This window comes from Gymnoscopelus braueri (genome assembly GCF_963280865.1).
Source record: "Gymnoscopelus braueri genome assembly, chromosome: 15".
NCBI classification, from domain to species: Eukaryota; Metazoa; Chordata; class Actinopteri; order Myctophiformes; family Myctophidae; genus Gymnoscopelus; species Gymnoscopelus braueri.
Window position 1 is genome coordinate 1,010,635 of NC_137620.1, and position 17,500 is coordinate 1,028,134.

At 42.4% G+C, this 17,500-nt stretch overlaps 1 protein-coding gene across 1 annotated transcript in view; it reads right to left on the reverse strand.

Moving 5' to 3' along the window:
* zanl (zonadhesin, like) overlaps positions 1 to 16,989 on the reverse strand; it is a gene marked incomplete at both ends in the record, with an annotated part of 53,146 nt that extends 36,157 nt beyond the window's left edge. Inside the window, 25 exons of the mRNA XM_080451794.1 lie at positions 180 to 287; positions 2,008 to 2,151; positions 3,994 to 4,139; positions 5,955 to 6,079; positions 6,854 to 6,970; positions 7,701 to 7,839; positions 9,012 to 9,211; positions 9,697 to 9,838; positions 9,933 to 10,071; positions 10,172 to 10,300; positions 10,438 to 10,586; positions 10,945 to 11,189; positions 11,381 to 11,522; positions 12,442 to 12,635; positions 12,846 to 12,959; positions 13,141 to 13,279; positions 13,980 to 14,179; positions 14,371 to 14,512; positions 14,630 to 14,768; positions 14,869 to 14,997; positions 15,125 to 15,273; positions 15,482 to 15,726; positions 16,278 to 16,419; positions 16,543 to 16,736; positions 16,878 to 16,989. Coding sequence (XP_080307920.1) covers positions 180 to 287; positions 2,008 to 2,151; positions 3,994 to 4,139; positions 5,955 to 6,079; positions 6,854 to 6,970; positions 7,701 to 7,839; positions 9,012 to 9,211; positions 9,697 to 9,838; positions 9,933 to 10,071; positions 10,172 to 10,300; positions 10,438 to 10,586; positions 10,945 to 11,189; positions 11,381 to 11,522; positions 12,442 to 12,635; positions 12,846 to 12,959; positions 13,141 to 13,279; positions 13,980 to 14,179; positions 14,371 to 14,512; positions 14,630 to 14,768; positions 14,869 to 14,997; positions 15,125 to 15,273; positions 15,482 to 15,726; positions 16,278 to 16,419; positions 16,543 to 16,736; positions 16,878 to 16,989 — 3,824 coding nt within the window. The remainder of the gene's footprint in view (positions 1 to 179; positions 288 to 2,007; positions 2,152 to 3,993; positions 4,140 to 5,954; positions 6,080 to 6,853; positions 6,971 to 7,700; positions 7,840 to 9,011; positions 9,212 to 9,696; positions 9,839 to 9,932; positions 10,072 to 10,171; positions 10,301 to 10,437; positions 10,587 to 10,944; positions 11,190 to 11,380; positions 11,523 to 12,441; positions 12,636 to 12,845; positions 12,960 to 13,140; positions 13,280 to 13,979; positions 14,180 to 14,370; positions 14,513 to 14,629; positions 14,769 to 14,868; positions 14,998 to 15,124; positions 15,274 to 15,481; positions 15,727 to 16,277; positions 16,420 to 16,542; positions 16,737 to 16,877) is intronic.
* Positions 16,990 to 17,500: the final 511 nt, after the last annotated feature.

Here is a 17,500-nt window from a genome sequence, read left to right on the forward strand (position 1 = left end):
CACACACACACACACACACACAAACAACTGCAGTCATGTGTGTATCTACGATCAACGGCAAATTTCTTGGTTTTTTTGATGATTAGTTTTGTTTTATTAAAGGTCATTTGTTATGGCATGTGTTGGGGTTGTTGGAGAGTACAGTCTGAGACAATAGAAGGGAAAGTGATTGTAGTCACCTGAAGGGTCCGGCGGGGTCCTTGAGTTTACCACATTTCTCTGGTTTCACCACCTCAGCCTGTAGTGTCGGGTCACACACAGGGTCTGGCTTGGTACCGGGTGTGCATCTGTAAAAAAAAATATATATATATACAAACACACAAAGTACACATGTTAAAGTTATATGTTTTGTTAAAATAAGTGTTAAATAGCTCTATATTATGATAATAACCACTATTATAGAGTGCTTGTTCAGTAACAGTGGTCTCCCTGTCTCTCCAGGTATTTAATAAAACAGTATTTTCAGGTCGGGATAGCAATTATTATTATTCCTTTCTTCTTTTCTTTTTTTTTCAATCAGGAGAGAGATATAGGATATACAGTAGTATAAACAAGTGAAATTGGAAAGAAATGAGCAAACACAATTGGAATTGATAAATGGGTACTTTGTCCTGATTAGATGGAATTGAATCCATCAAAAAATATCTATGCAACTTTAACAAACAGGATATATATATTTACTGTTTATTAAATAGCTGGAGAGACAAGGAGACCGCTGTTATTGAACAAACACTCTATAGCAATGATTAGTATCACAATATAGAGCTTTAACTTTTACAAACACAAATGTTTTGTTTTAACTAAAACAAAACTACCTTTAAAACAGTGTGAAGGTACAGCATATACTGTACCAGCATCCCATACAGTACATGCTGTATTCATTGTTAGTCACTCACTGTACAAACTTCTCTGTAGGAGGCTAGCTGTCTATAAAAAGGTCTGTCTGTCTGTCTGTCTGTCTGTCTGCATGTGTCTGTCTGCCTGTCCAGAGCTAACCTCACAAACCGCTGGACCGATGTGGCACATTTCTTGTGCATACTGAGTACCTCAAACTTCCACATTTACAATTCATTATTTTTTTATTATTATATAATGGAAATCAAAGGGGCTTAGAAATAGTGAAATAGTGGAAAAGAAAATAGGAGATCTATAAGTTCACTTGTGAGCTTGTAGATTGGTTATTTTCCCTCTTAAATAGGACATTAGTGGTTAATAAGTGGTCATAATGTATTCTTGTAAGTTTGGGACTCGGCGGGGAGACAAGCCCTGTCATAGACAACTGACGTCATAGGTGACGTCACAGAGGACAAGATTGGAGCCACGACGCTCCCATGTTGATCCTGAGATCCACGTGATCCAACCTCCAACCTCTTGTTCGTACGACATACAGCCATATCCCTCTACTCTCTATATAAACCCAATCATCCCTGCTGATCTCCCTTAACCCATTCAATCCGGGCTCATCACGAGCTTGTAGATCTGCTATTTTAGAAAAATCGTGAAACTTTGTGCAAATCATTTTTACATATTAACACATTTTTAACTCCAATCTTTTCTTCTGAGGGGGTCCCTGGAACAAAATATGTTGAGATGGGGGTCCGCGGCCAAATACATATAATTCTGGGGGTCCTTGACATGAAAAAGTTGGAGCACCACTGATATAGCAAGATACTGTTAGGATTTAGGAAACATTTTTAGATATGTATTTGGCTGCGGACCCCGATCTCAAAATATTTTGTTCCAGGGACCCCCCAGAAGCAAAGATTTGAGTTACAAATGTTTGCTTTAAAAATATATATATTCAAAGATTTGCACACATTTTCCACGATATTTAAAAAATAGCAAATCTAAGTGCTGCGCTACGAGCTTGTATATCTGCTATTTTTGAATAGCCAAGGAAACCTTAAAATGACACAGATGCTTTCCTGGTCTTAATGGGTTAAGGAACTCAGCACATTCCCACATTACGTCCCAGAAATCCCGCGGGAGGCCCGCCACAAAACTCACGAGTCATCCTCGTCCTCCTCCGTCTGCCAGCTGTTGCCGAAGTCGTTGGTGTTTCCGGCCAGCGCGCCATCTGGCTTGGTGAAGTCGTTGCCCGGTTTGCCGTCGTAGTCGCCGCACAAGCCGCACATCTGGTCATGGTAGGAGCTGAGAGGAGAGGAGAGGAGAGGAGAGGAGAGGAGAGGAGAGGAGAGGAGAGGAGAGGAGAGGAGAGGAGAGGAGAGGAGAGGAGAGGAGAGGAGATTAAGGGATGAAGAAGACTCTTATTCAGGCTTAAAGACCCGATAAGTATTGGCCCTTTTATTCCTATGGGAATACAAGTTAGAGAGGAGATAAGACCGACAGAAAGAATCTGATGAAGCACCACAAGTGAGATTAGTTAAAGACACGTCATGGATCGTGCGCCTGTGTCGCTTACGATCTACAAGCTCACATTGTGTGCTTGCAGATTGGCCGTTTTCTATGTCAGGCTTAAATATGTAATAATCAAAATAAGAGAGAGATTAGTTAAAGACTTGGATGGGAGATAGAGGAGTAAACTCATGATTTATACTTAGTAGTGCGCAAAAATAGCCGTTCAACAAGTTCACAACATGGCGCAAAGAGCCACGTTGAGAGCTTGTAGATCTGCTATTTTCGCATTCAGGCTTAAAAGATTTAAGCAACATGTATGGGGAAAGATTTGTTCGAGACGCATGCAAGCACAGATGTGTTTGTCTGACCTTTGAACTCGGCCTGTACCTGCGCACGCCAACTCAACACGTGCACGTCTCTCTCTAATCAAAGATGTAATTCCTGCTATGTTTAGATATTAATTATTGTATTCATTGTAAAACGCAAATCCTTCTTATCATAAAGGACGAATCCCTGGAAAATAGTGCTTCCGTACTTTTAAAGCTACAATCCGGAACTCATTTGAACGAATAACTCGTTGATATGGTCTAGCTAATCCATACAATGTAACTAACAGTTGCGTTGGTTGTTGTTGGTCTCCCTGCTCGTCTATTGAGACATTTAGATCCTGTGGTAGGGTATGACCACTACTGGTTGACAAGTGGGACTGCCTGAAGGTCAAAATGTCTCCCTTGAGCAAGCAGGCAGGCTCTATTGGCTCAGTGGTAAATATTTCAGCCATTGCCAGACCAGACCGCAGCTGTAAAGGTGCTGTAAGTGAGTTAAAGCTGTAAAGTCTGTCTCTCCAGCTCTTTAATAAACAGAAAATGCCTTTTCAGGTGGGTGGCCAATTTCAGCCAATCAGGAGAACGTGCCCATTTATCAGCTTCAGTGTCATAGTGTTCCAGTTTCAAATTTGTATGATAATTTCTTTGTGTCATCTCTTCCAATGTCACTTGTTTATCCTGTATCCTTTACGAGTTCTCTCTCCTGATTGGATAAAATTGGTATCCTGAACTTGAAAATGCATTTTCAAGAGCTGGAGGGACAGGGAGACTCCTGTCACTGAACACACACACACTCAACAGCAATGATTACTGTTATTATTACTAGCTATTTAACTAAACAAAAAAGAAAACCACTTTCTACACCTTTAAAGGAATACTTTACTGCAGGGGTCTTCAATGTTTTTCATATTGTTGCAGATTAAACGTTTACATAGATTTCATAGATAGCTTCATATCAACAGTGTTGTGTAAATTCATGTTTTTTGTTTTGTTTATTTCAGACATATAACCACTTTAACCCTCAATACTTGAGGGTTGAGTATATACTTGACCTTTCACTCTGTACTTGGTCGCTCTTTTTCCCTCTACGCCAAAAATAGCAGATCTACAAGCTGCTTGTAGATCTGCTATTTTTGGCTAATGTTCGTCTCAGAATAGGGACGTTAGGGTTCAAGTGGTAATGTAAAAGAAAAGTTCCTATCGCACAAAGATTTGGTGGTCCCCCCCCTGTAGTCACTCTGAGGACCTCCTAGGGGTCCCGGACCCCCTGTTGAAGACCAATTTACTGAGTGCCTGTCCCTGTACCAACCTGGGAACAGAGATCTGGGCGTAGTGGTTCCCATCCCAGCGCACGCGCAGGCCGAACGTGGTCTGCAACGTGACGTACTGACCCGCCAGGGAGAGAGAGACGAGAGGAGAGGGCGAGTGAGGGAGGGCCACGCGACGCCCGGCCACCTGCAAGGAGGAGAGAGGGAGAGAGAGAGAGAGAGAGAGAGAGAGAGAGAGAGAGAGAGAGAGAGAGAGAGAGAGAGAGAGAGAGAGAGAGAGAGAGAGAGACAGAGAGAGAGAGAGAGGGGGGGTGTAGGGGTGCAACAGTTAATCGAACTAATCAATTAATTGATTATAAAAAATTATCGATAATTGATTTTAACCCATTAAAACCGGGAACGCATCTCTGTGACCACTTTAACCATTATTTTATACTTTGGCTATTCAAGAACAGCAGATCTACAAGCTCATAGCTCGGCACTCGGTGCCACACTATGAGCTTGTAGATCTGCTATTAAAAAATAAATAAATTGTGAACATTTGTGCAAATCTTTGAATATATATATTTAACTCAAATCTTAGTTTCTGGGGGGTCCCTGGAACAACATATTTTGAGATCGGGGTCCGCGGCCAAATATATATAATTTTGGGGTCCTTGACATGCCAAAAGGTTTGAGAACCACTGATATTATAGCAACATAAGTTTTTTTCAAAAGAAAACTGTTAGGATTTAGAAGACTTGAGTTACAAATGTTCGCTTAAAACAACATATCATATTCAAAGATTTGCACCCATTTTCCAAGATTTTTCTAAAAATAGCAGATCTACAAGCTCATAGCGCGGCACTCGGTGCCGGTCTATGAGCTTGTAGATCTGCTATTTTTTTTAAAATCTGCTATTTTTGAATAGCCAAAGTATAAAATAATGGTTATAGCTAAAACAATTCTAAAATGACACAGTGTGCGTTCCCGTATTGAAAGGGTTAATAAAACATTTAAAAAAAAAATGTTGCTTTCTTTCTTTCAAAATATTGACGGACTCTAGCATCGCCCCTGTTTGGAACAAAGTATTTCTACATTGAAGTATCGCTACTTCCTCCCACCACTGCATGAGGACATCGAGATGCAGAAAGGTCTTCAGAGATGAAAAGGTGAACCAAACAAATGATGCGACTGCTGGCTTGTAAATCTCACTAATCCATGGGATTAGGAGGAGAGTGATTCTCTCATGATGCCTACCATGGATTGTAATAAGTAGACATACAAAATATTCAGTGTAATGACTGCTGACTCCATAGAACGCTCAAACAAGGTCAGTTTCATATTACCACAGTGCCACCTAGTGGACCTGGCATATCATTACAGTGATCAACAGCTGTATTTGAATAGACAAAGTAAATAATATGGCTTTACTGGTTATAATGTAGCCTATTTTTTGTAGTAATATAAATCTACAAATAGTGTCTCTTAAAAGTATAAAGTATTGAAAAATGGACATACACAAGTAAAGTACAAGCTGTTGTCTGTCTGTCTGTCTGTCTGTCTGTCTGTCTGTCTGTCTGTCTGTCTGTCTGTCAGGCCGCGACCCCCCAAAATAATCATATTTGAACTGGCGACCCCCCACACTGACAAAGCACTTGGAATTGTAGGAGCTGAGGCATTAACTTTTGTTTGACTCGGTTCCACAGACAAATATTGTGAAAATAGCCGATCTACAAGCTCACAACGCTTTGTAGATTAGCTATTTTCACAATGTTTGCCTCTTCTTGCGTACTAGTTGACAATTTGGCGAATTTGGTATTAATAGGTCTTAGAAGTCATAACATTACAACATTAGAAATGTGCAGATACCCTGTAGCCTATATACTTATACTGTATGATGGTTTGTTTACTGTTGAGTGAGAAAACAATGTTGCAGTGATAAGGGACCCCCCAAAAAACATTTGGGGACCCCCCTGGCCCTCAGTTTGGGAAACCATTGATGTAGTGGACATATACTGACCAGGATCCTCCTGCTCTTCATCATGGTGACGGTGACGTCATCCACGGTGACGTAGAGCTTCTTCAGGTAGGACACACCTTTCAGGGTCCTCTCCTCGTTCTTGCCCTCCACAGAGAACCACGGACCTGAACACACCAACACAGCTCTGGTGAAACCCCTACATTCATGCATTCATGATGGAATCAGCTCATTCATGTATTCCTTGTTTTTCTTTTTCTTTTCCCTTTATTTTTTTTCTCTTTTTCCCCCTTTTTTTCTGGTTTTGTTTTTAGAGCAGTGGTTCTCAAAGATTTTCACAATTGTGTTCATTCCATAGTTATAAAATAACTAGTGGTAACCGGAAAACCCTGCCCATTTACTTCTATGGAGGCTTGGTTCATGGTAGCTCTGCCAAACTGGAATCACCGTGGTGGATACAAACCCCGGCCTAGTGGTGGTGGACAGGTACTTTACCCCTGTGTCACCCGAATCAGCTCATTCAGGACTTCTATGAGAGGTGCTCAGTGATGCAAGAGTTCGCATTGTGTCTATAACTCCACACCAGACTTTATTTAGCCATATCAACTTGATACAACATACATTTGTTAAAAAAAAAAAAAAAAAAAGCCTAGATGACTTTTTTTTTATCCTTTTTCAGAAAACTTAGGTCAGGATTTAGAAGGCGTTTTTAGAATATGCCTCAGGTCTAAATGGGTTAATAAAGCAACACCACACCCTTTTAAATTTTCATTTAAATGAAAGTTACATTAACACCCAGGAGGTTACTGTGTAGTAGATAGTGTTACTTTTCTGTGCAGCTTGCACGAGATTCAAATAAGAAATGTGGGAAAAACAAAACATGTTCAGATGTGTCTTTCAACGCCTGTGTTGCTTGTGCAGTAAGGTAGGTAGTACCGTACCTGTGTTGTTTTTGCAGGCTCTGGCCAGTGTGTACGTGCAGGTACCCATGAAGCTGTAGAACTTCCCATCAAAGGTGTTGTAGTGAGGGTCTCCTGACACCACACAGTCCTGAGAGCCTGACAGGGGGGACACAGTACACATCAGTACATATCAGCAGTGATGGAAGAAGTAGTCAAAAATTTTACTTATTTTTTATCAATACCCTATTGTAGAAATAGTCTGTTACAAGTGCAAGTTCTGTATTCAAAATTTACTTCGGTAAAAGTAGAGAAGTATTGGCATCAAGATGTATTTCAAGTACCAAAAGTAAAAAGTACTCATTATGCAGAAGGTCCCATTTCCCATTTTTAAATGAATGAAATGTATCAAAATAGCAGATCTACAAGCTCACAACACGTCGCCTTAAGAGGTAAGAGGTTCTAAACGTCGGTTTTGTTCCATTTTTGGTTTTAATTATTAAAGTATTATTTTTTTTAAGTACGGAGGTACAGTAAAACATTTAGGCAAAAAATTATAACACAAAAAAGTGCCGGGGACCTGTTTCCATGGTGGTCCTATATATTCAATTAACAGAGCTTAGAATAATATTAACACATTAATGCATGTCATCAACAAATACAAATACAAATATATTTACAGAGGAGAAAAAGGAAAAACTGCCGCAGCGTATGACCCCTCATTTCAATGGGAATTCATATCTAACTCTAAGTATATCTAAGTTTCCTGATAGATGCTTTTTCAGGCCAGTTTTGAAAGAAACAAGTAATTCACATTCTTTAATGGATGGTGTCATTGCATTCCACATTACAGTGGCAGAGTAGTAGAGTGGTAACCACATGGACTTACTGGTGGGGTAGCATCCCAGGTCTCCTTCTTGTAGCTTACACTCGTGGCGTGGCGGGCACTCTGTCGGCGTACAAGTGATGTTGGGAGCATTACACCTACACTTAAACCTACAGTCCTCCACATAAAACTCCTCTCCAGGCTGAAGAGAGAGAGAGAGAGAGAGAGAGAGAGAGAGAGAGAGAGAGAGAGAGAGAGAGAGAGAGAGAGAGAGAGAGAGAGAGAGAAGAGAGAGAGATGAGAGAGAGAGAGAGAAGAGAGAGAGAGGAGGAGAGAGAATTATGAATTCACAACATTAGCAAAATAATAAGACTATATTTACAGGAAATGTCGTTAAACAGGATATGTGGATGAAAAAACACACGTAATCGAGGTCACGCGATGACGCACTGCGGCTCTCTCTAGCTCAGTGGTTCTCAACCTGTGGGTTGGGACCACCACATGACAGTTAAGTGACAATTTAAGGACTTTTAAGACCTTTTTAATAGCCTACTTAAAAAAATAATAATAATAAAGAAGAAAAATAAAAACTATACTATAAAAAATGGTCAAACATTGGCCAAAATGTAATAGTCAAATAATATAAGAAAGAGGCAACATTTTTGAAAATAACTGAGTGAGCTTGTAGATCGGCTATTTTCAAAATATATCTGTGGAACGGTGCTAACTAATTGTAATTAGGGGTGGGACGATATGGGTACCTCACAATACGATATATATCACGATATTAGGCCCACGATAACAATATATATCACGATATTCGACGATGTTCGATATATTGCGATATCACGATATTCGATATATATTGCAAGAAATTTCACCAACGATATATCACGATATCTGAAAATATCTATATATTGCGATATCACGATATATTGCATGAATATTCACCAACGATATATCACGATAGTCCTTGTATTCAATTCATAAACACATAAAATAGCACCAAACAGTTCAAAATCATCATTACACAAATACAGAGTAGGAAAAACAACGTATCAGAAACTTAAACAAAATATATATATATTTTTCGGCAGGATATCGATTATTTATCGCGGGAGAAAGTATCGCGATATATCGATATATCGATATATCGTCCCACCCCTAATTGTAATGCCTCAACTCCTACAAGTCACCAGTTCAAATATGATTATTTAAGGGGGTTGCGGACTGAAAAGGTTGAGAACCACTGATCTAGCCGACTATAATCACAAACAGCTGATTAGAGCTGTACGTGTTTCAGTCAATGCGGTTTTGCCCCCTGAATGCGCACACTACCCAGTAATACTGTTTTCAAACAAGAAATCCATCTACCTCGTAGTACTGATCGTCGACGTCTTTACACCCACAGGAGCTGGCCTTCACACACTTTCCAGCACTGAGGATGAAGCCGGGGTCACACACACACGACTCCACACAGGGACCACCGCAGCCCGTGGGGGGCTTCCCAGCGCACGTATTCTGACAGGGGTCTGCACACGGCTCATAGTGGCTGTTAGCAGGACAGTTCAGAGCTGCAGGAAGGAAAAAGAGGGACGTGTGTGTGAATAAACACTGAATCTGAAACGTTAACCCTCTGACATCAAGAACTACAGACCACTATCACTCTTTTCCTTTCTTTCCCAAACTCTTCAATGAGTAGTTTCCAGCTCTCTCTCCATCTCACACAGAATAAACTGTTGGGTTCAAACAAGCCCACTCCACTGAAAGGGCACAAATTATAGTCACAGAAACACTCCATGCTGCCCTGGCTGCCTCCAAATCCTCAGTCCCCATCCTTAATCTAGACCTATCAGCAGCACCCATCAGCTGACCTTGGCATACAAGAGGTTCTCCTCCTACCTGACTGGTCAGACCTACCAGGGTTCATGGAAAGGTTCGCTTTCATGCCCCTACTAGCTTGACCGGGGGTCTTTTCAACACCGGTATGACCCGCCATCAATTAATTTCTCACTCTCCTTGCCCATAACTCTCATCCTCATGCATCCCATTGACTCACGGCAGAATGTTTGGTTCCTCCAGGGGGGGATGTTGACTCCACGGTCCTGGCACTCATTGACGTAGGCTTCAATGGCCTCACAAAGGATGGGCTTGGCTCCGTCCAGCTCACACAGGTCAAACAAACAGTCCCTGAAGTAGTCCTAAATAAACAAGCAAATACATATTAAGGAGAGTGGGTTTGAGTGCATATGCATTGTGTGTTTGTGTGATATGTTTGTGTGTATTAGCACTCACATTGGGGTTGACCTTGCGGTGACAGACAGCAAAGGGTCCCCTCTTGTCCAACAGGATGCCACAGTATCCAGAGGTCTCGTAGAGATCCTGTTCCTCATCAGTACATCCTGGGATCGTGACGTTGGGCTTCTTATTACAGCTATGGAGACATATGTTTGTGGATGAATGTATCTGTATCAATGTGTGTGTTTGTGCTTGTTCATAATGGAGTAGGCAGCGTTCCTGTTAACGTTACTCACTTGGGGTCGGTCACCCAGCTGTGTCCGAACACATTGGGGTCATTGGTCACGATGCCGTCTGGCTTTCGCATATCATCCTTGGCATTGTCATTGTAGTCTCCACACAGACCACACAATGTGTCCTTGTAACTGCAGGTCACCAGGTGGAGGCAAAGGAAAGGGTGGAGAGGAATTCATTAATGGGACACCTGTTCAGTTACTGTATGCATCTTTGAATTATATCAGTCAAATTATTCAAATAACAGGCTATTATGGGTGTCACTCACTCTTTGATCACTTTGATGTCCATGAAGTGGTTTCCATCGTAGCGGACGGTCACACCAAAGTCCATGGCTACAGTGTAGTGTTTCCCAGACTTGAACACAGCGATACCGCTGGCTGGAGTGACTGGCAGGTTGACATTGGTCCCATTCAGCTACACAAGAGCAACACAAGAGCATTTTATCAGCACTCCAACGTTTCCCCTTCCGGTAAGCATCACTAGGTGTAATTATTAACATAGGACTAGGTTTGAAGGCCGCATGACGGCCTGAAAATCTAGTATTATAAATGATTGTTTATTCTTGTTGTTATGGCTGATTAGTTACTGACTGCAGGGTGAAGTGGGATTTTTTAAACACCTAAAAGATGAGCTCCCTGTAGCTCTTGCTTAACATGGCATATTTGATGAAATTGCTTAACAGCTTGGCTGTTAAGCAATTTCATCAAATATGCCACTGTCAACATCTGCAGGCACTAATTGATCACTAATGTGGGTACTACACCCATCTCACCTGTACTGTGCCTCCCTTCCGGATGGAAATCTTCATGCTGCGCACATACACGTGCACAGCCTTCACGTAGGAAATGGTAGGTTTGTTGAAGCGGTTTTCGTTGTCGACATGGACCTCAAAGTTGGGCATGGAGGTGTGGTTGCAGGGTTTAGACATCACATAGCTGCAGTTGCCCATGAAGTTGTACTTGCGACGGTCAAAGGTGGTGTAGTGTGGGTCTCCAGACGCTATGCAGGTGGATGTAGCTGTATGACAGATGGTGGAAGATGGAGGAAGGTATGTGTTACTGAGAGCTTAGACTACATCCCATAGCTTGGAGGGATGTTTGTTCTGCGATTGTCTACTTCATTATTAGACCAACCGGCTGACCAATGTCGTAACTTCATCACTTCAGTCAGTCAATCAGTCAGTCAAGTGTTTCTCTTGACATTATCACCTTTGGGATAGCATCCTGCCACTCCGCTGACCTCACGACACTCTTCTGTGGGGTCACAGGAATTATCCACACACTGCAAGGTGTAGTTCCCTGCACAGCTACACAGCTTGGAGCAGCCGTCACCAAAGATGATCTCTCCAGGCTGACAAACATTAGACAGGGCATGAAGTCAGTCTTAAGTCTAATTTATATGGAATCGTTCTCTCATTTAATCTATGGATCATTTACATGAGCGATGTAATAGAGCACCGAAGTCTGACGTAATTTACACATCCTAACTGGTTCGCGTTTTTTCCCCCTCGTTCTGAATTCCCATAGACGTCTTTAATATCGCGTCAAATAAGAACTGTGTTCCAAAAATAAACAAATGACCCCGGCGGTTCTACTCTTATGGATATGAGCCATCAACTGACGGTGAGAAAACGCAAATGTTACTTCCGACGAATTAGTTAAATTTTCGCCAGAAACAGACTGTTTCAAATATGAGTGACTGACTATCATAAACGATACAGAGCCACCTTCTGACAATATCGCCGAGACAGTTTGTTTATTTTTGGACCACAATTCTTATATGAGACGATTCTAAGATGACCCAATGTTATTCTCCATAGCGAAATTACTTTACGAACCAGGGGATGGACGAGTGACGTCAGGACTTCTGTACTCTATGTATTGCGTCTAACCCAAGGGCCCAGCATCTGCCTTTGAAATTGAGTCTATATAGGAAGTGACAGTTCATATGAATGGCCTGTAGTTTCGCTGTTTTAACCCTGCTGGTGTCCGAAGAAATAACTCTCAATGCAAGTGGGTGGGTTTATGCCAAACTTTAGACTTGATTTTATTACCCCAATAAACATTGTCATAAATACTATATGCTTCCAGTCCCTAGTTTAAAGTCTTCTTTCAATGACCATGATATGCGTTTTGGTGAATTATGGTCCCATTTATTTTAAAATTGATGATAAAGTAGGGTATGCTGTAGGAGGGGTGGTATGATTTGATTGACAAGCTACACAACCAATAGCATTCATTCTTTTATACAGTCTATGCCATGGTCTAACCTCGTAGTAGTTGTTGTGTTCATCCAGACAGCCACAGGTCTCCAGTTTGACACAACGGCGTCCCTTAAAGACGTAGCCCGGCTTACAGAAGCAGGCACTAATACAGGAGCCTGTACAGTTGGTGGAGGGTTCCATACAGCTGGGAATACAAGCTGGGCCACACTCTATGTACTCAGCATTAGGAGGACATGTTACTGTGGGTCGCAAGAAAACACAGAGAAAAACAACCCAGTGAGAAGATGGATTAATGTCCTATGATGGCATATGACATAGAAGACATAGCTTATGGCTTGAAAATAATCTAATCTAATCTAATCTAATCTAATCTAATCTAATCTAATTTCTAATTATATTTCTAAATCTGATCTTTTAGTAGGACAATGTTCTTTCATTTTAAGTCTTACTCGGTGGTTTATTAGTGGTTGGCTTTGGCGTGGTTGGTTTTGGTGTAGTTGGTCCAGGAGTTGGCGGTTTGGGTGTAGTTGGTCCAGGAGTTGGCGGTTTGGGTGTAGTAGTACCTGGAGTCGGAAAATAAAATATTATTTTTATAACCCATTTTATTCAATTCACATTTTTGTTGGTAGTTTTGGAACAAACATTCCCGATTCTCATCTAAGTTGAAGGTCCCTTTTTCTTCTTCACTCAAAGCTACTTTTTGTTTCTCTGCCAGAGCATCTCTGTTGTTGAGAGTGAACTTACTGGTGGGGTAGCAGCCCAGATCTCCTCCTTGCAGTTTACACTCATGCAGTGGAGGGCAGTCTGCTGCCGAACAGGTGACGAAGGGAGCATTACACCTACACTTCAACAAGCAGTTCTCCACATAAAACTCCTCTCCAGGCTGAGAGAGAGAGAGAGAGAGAGAGAGAGAGAGAGAGAGAGAGAGAGAGAGAGAGATTTTCATGAATACATATATAATAATAATAAATATATAGTATTATGTTATGCTAAATGTGGGAAGACAGGAAATGTTGGGGGGAAAAAGCAATTAAGCATCCTGGTGCATGGGGGAGGGGAAGCACTCGTTTTGTTTCAATCAAAGACCTGTGTATGTGCAATTTTGAAACGGGTGATACATGAAACAGGTGATACATAGGGATCCATAATCCTACTGAAAGACTTCAACGCACACGCGGGAAACGGCATAGATAGACACTTAAAGGGCGTGACTGTGAGAAATGGTCTCTCTAATCTGATTCTGAACAAGAGTTGTTTTTGGACCTTTGTGCTAGCCATAGAATGCACAGAACAAACACAATGGCCGAACATATGGAAACATATACTACACATACAAGTGTACATGGTACCAGAGCACCGGTTGTACATTAATGATCAATTCAGTTATTGTTTCATCTGATTTGAGGCCACATGTCTTGGACACTCAGGTGAAAAGAGGGGCTGAACTGTCAACATATCACCATCTGGTGGTGAGTTGAGTCTGATGTCAGCGTGCCTGCTTTGTTTCCAAGAGATATAAGGAGTAATGCATGTAAAGCCATTGATTAATCAGTTGGGTAGACATTTCAGTCTCTCGTATTTACCTCATAGTATTGTCCGTTGGTGTGTTTGCATCCACAGTCAGTGGTCCTCACACACTTTCCAGCACTGAGGATGTAGCCGGGGTCACACACACACGACTCCACACAGGGACCACCGCAGCCCATGGAGGGCTTCCCAGCGCACGTATTCTGACAGGGGTCTGCACACGGCTCATAGTGGCTGTTAGCAGGACAGTCCAGAGCTGCAGGAAGTAGAGAGAGGAACAGGTATAAACTCACACATACAGACACCTTTATCGTTAGTTCAATACTTTATAATTCTGCTTAGATGATTTAGAAATATCGCTCATCTAAACATTCATCCCCTCATCTCCTTATCCATCCATCCATCCATCTTTCCATCCCTCCATCCTCCACTGGTCAGTTGACTCACAGCAGAATGTTTGGTTCCTCCAGGGGGGGATGTTGACTCCACGGTCCTGGCACTCATTGACGTAGGCTTCAATGGCCTCACACAGGATGGGCTTGGCCCCGTCCAGCTCACACAGGTCAAACAGACAGTCCTTGAAGTAGTCCTGGAGAATGAACAAACACATACAGTATTAAGAAAGGAGTTGAAAAGTGTATGTGTTTGAGTGCATATGCATTTTTGTCTGTGTGTGTGATATGTTTGTGTGTATAAGAGCACTCACATTGGGGTTGACCTTGCGGTGACAGACAGCAAAGGGTCCCCTCTTGTCCAACAGGATGCCACAGTATCCAGAGCTCTCATATAGATCCTGTTCCTCATCCGTACATCCTGGGACCGTGACGTTGGGCTTCTTATTACAGCTATGGAGACACATGTTTGTGGATGAATGTATCTGTATCAATGTGTGTGTTTGTGCTTGTTCATAATAGACTAGGCGGCGTTCATGTTAACATTACTCACTTGGGATCGGTCACCCAGCTGTGTCCGAACACATTGGGGTCATTGGTCACGATGCCGTCTGGCTTTCGCATGTCATCCTTGGCATTACCATTGTAGTCTCCACACAGACCACACAATGTGTCCTTGTAACTGCAGGTCACCAGGTGGAGGCAAAGGAAAGGGTGGAGAGGAATTAATTCATGGGACACCTGTTCAGTCACTTTGAATTATATCAGTCAAATGATTCAAATAACAGTCTGTTGTGGGTTTCACTCACTCTTTGATCACTTTGATGTCCATGAAGTGGTTTCCATCGTAGCGGACGGTCACACCAAAGTCCATGGTTACAGTGTAGTGTTTCCCAGACTTGAACACAGAGACACCGCTGGCTGGAGTGACTGGCAGGTTGACATTGGTCCCATTCAGCTACACAAGAGCAACACAAATCATACAAACAAACATGGCAATTCATTGTAAAGTTAAGTAAAGTTAAGTGCTTTAAAGCATTTCATCAGGACTCCACCATTTTCCCTTTCAGAGATTTTTGAAATGCCGGCTGAGGGCCCCGGCCAATCTAATCAACATCATCATAGTCACTAGTTGGTCACTAATTTGGGTGCTACGCCTATCTCACCTGTACTGTGCCTCCCTTCAGGATGGAAATCTTCATGCTGCGCACGTACACGTGCACAGCCTTCACGTAGGAAATGGTAGGTCTGTTGTGGCGGTTTTCGTTGTCGACATGGACCTCAAAGTGCTGCATGGAGGTGTGGTTGCAGGGTTTAGACATCACATAGCTGCAGTTGCCCATGAAGTTGTACTTGCGACGGTCAAAGGTGGTGTAGTGTGGGTCTCCAGACGCTATGCAGGTGGATGTAGCTGTATGAAACATGGTGGACGAAGGTATGTGTGCTCGGGTTACAAATGTTTTATTGTGTATAAGACGATACAGGAAGCGGCAACACTCAGATTGTTAAATGTGACAGGGCAGCAACCACATAGCAACTGATTCCTCCATGGAAACTTCTGAATATTATTACCAAACCTTTAAACTAGCCTTTGAAGATGTAAAATGTATCATGATTGAACAACCGCATGGCCTTTTTCTCTTAAATGTTTTATCAGAAGCTGTTATGTGAAACAAAGATTGTTTCCAGATAAGCTGCCATTGTCCTTTCAGTACAAACTTTCTCGTTCCCCATAGCCTGGCGGGATGATTTCTCTGCTATGGGCTAACTCATTATTAGACCAACTGACTGACCAATGCCGTAACTTCAAAGGTTAACGACTGACTCAGTCAGTCAGTCAGTCAGTCAGTCAGTCAGTCAGTCAGTCAGTCAGTCAGTAAGGTACATTCACATATAGGGCTGGCCTGCCGGTCAGTCAGTCCAGCCAACCAATGCTGCCTTAGTTTTCTTTCACATTATCACCTTTGGGATAGCAGCCTGCTACTCCGCTGACCTCACGACACTCTTCTGTGGGGTCACAGGAATTATCCACACACTGCAAGGTGTAGTTCCCTGCACAGCGACACAGCTTGGAGCAGCCGTCACCAAAGATGATCTCTCCAGGCTGACAGACATAAGACAGCCTAAGTTATTTATGGAATTACATCATGACTCTCATGTTGACTCAGATCATCTATAGATAATCTATAGATCATTTACATGAGCATTGCAATGTATGGCGTCTAACCTCGTAGTAGTTGTTGTGTTCATCCAGACAGCCACAGGTCTCCAGTTTGACACAACGGCGTCCCTTAAAGACGTAGCCCGGCTTACAGAAGCAGCCACTAATGCAGGAGCCTGTACAGTTGGTGGAGGGTTCTTGACAGCTGGGAATACAAGCTGGACCACACTCTATGTACTCAGCATTAGGAGGACATGTTACTGTGGGTCACAAGACAACACAGAGAAAAACAACACAGTGAGAAGATGGAATAAATGCTTTGTAAATGAGGTAGAAAAGAAAAAACTTTGTACTATTCTAATCTTTCGTACTGACAATGTTTGTTTATTTTATAGTCTTACGTGGTGTGCTTGCTGTGGTAGGTTTGGGTGTAGTTGGTCCAGGAGTTGGAGGTGCAGGTGTAGTTGGTCCAGGAGTTGGAGGTGCGGGTGTAGTAGGATCTGGAGTTGGAGGTTATAATTTTTAGCACTTTTAAATGAGTCCTATATTTCGCTGATCAGAGCAATGGTCACCTACGGCCATTTGACATGTTAGACACTGCTGTATCGCTGATGCAGTGCTCCATATGTGTGCAATTTAGGTTTGTTGGTGTGAACATTTGTCATGGCGGATGTCTGAACAGTATGTGTGCCTAGTTTGGTGTGGATTGGAGCCTGAGGCCACCGGGGGACCCTGACATGGCCCCTGGTGTGAGTATTGTCATGACAGACCCCTGAAAAGTGTTTGTGTCCTGCCAGGTTTGGGGTTTTTAATATGCTGGGAACTGGAGTTATGGCTGTTTAAAGCCCAGCCAATAGGAACATAGAGGGGGCGGGGCTTAAGCAATTACCACCTGTCCCCATTGGCCGTCTAAGAACACCCACCAAGTTTGGGGCCTTTTTCATGCTGGAAACTGGAGTTATTGCTGTTCAAAGCCCAACCAATAGGAACATAGAGGGGGTGGGGCTTAAGCAATTAAGACCAC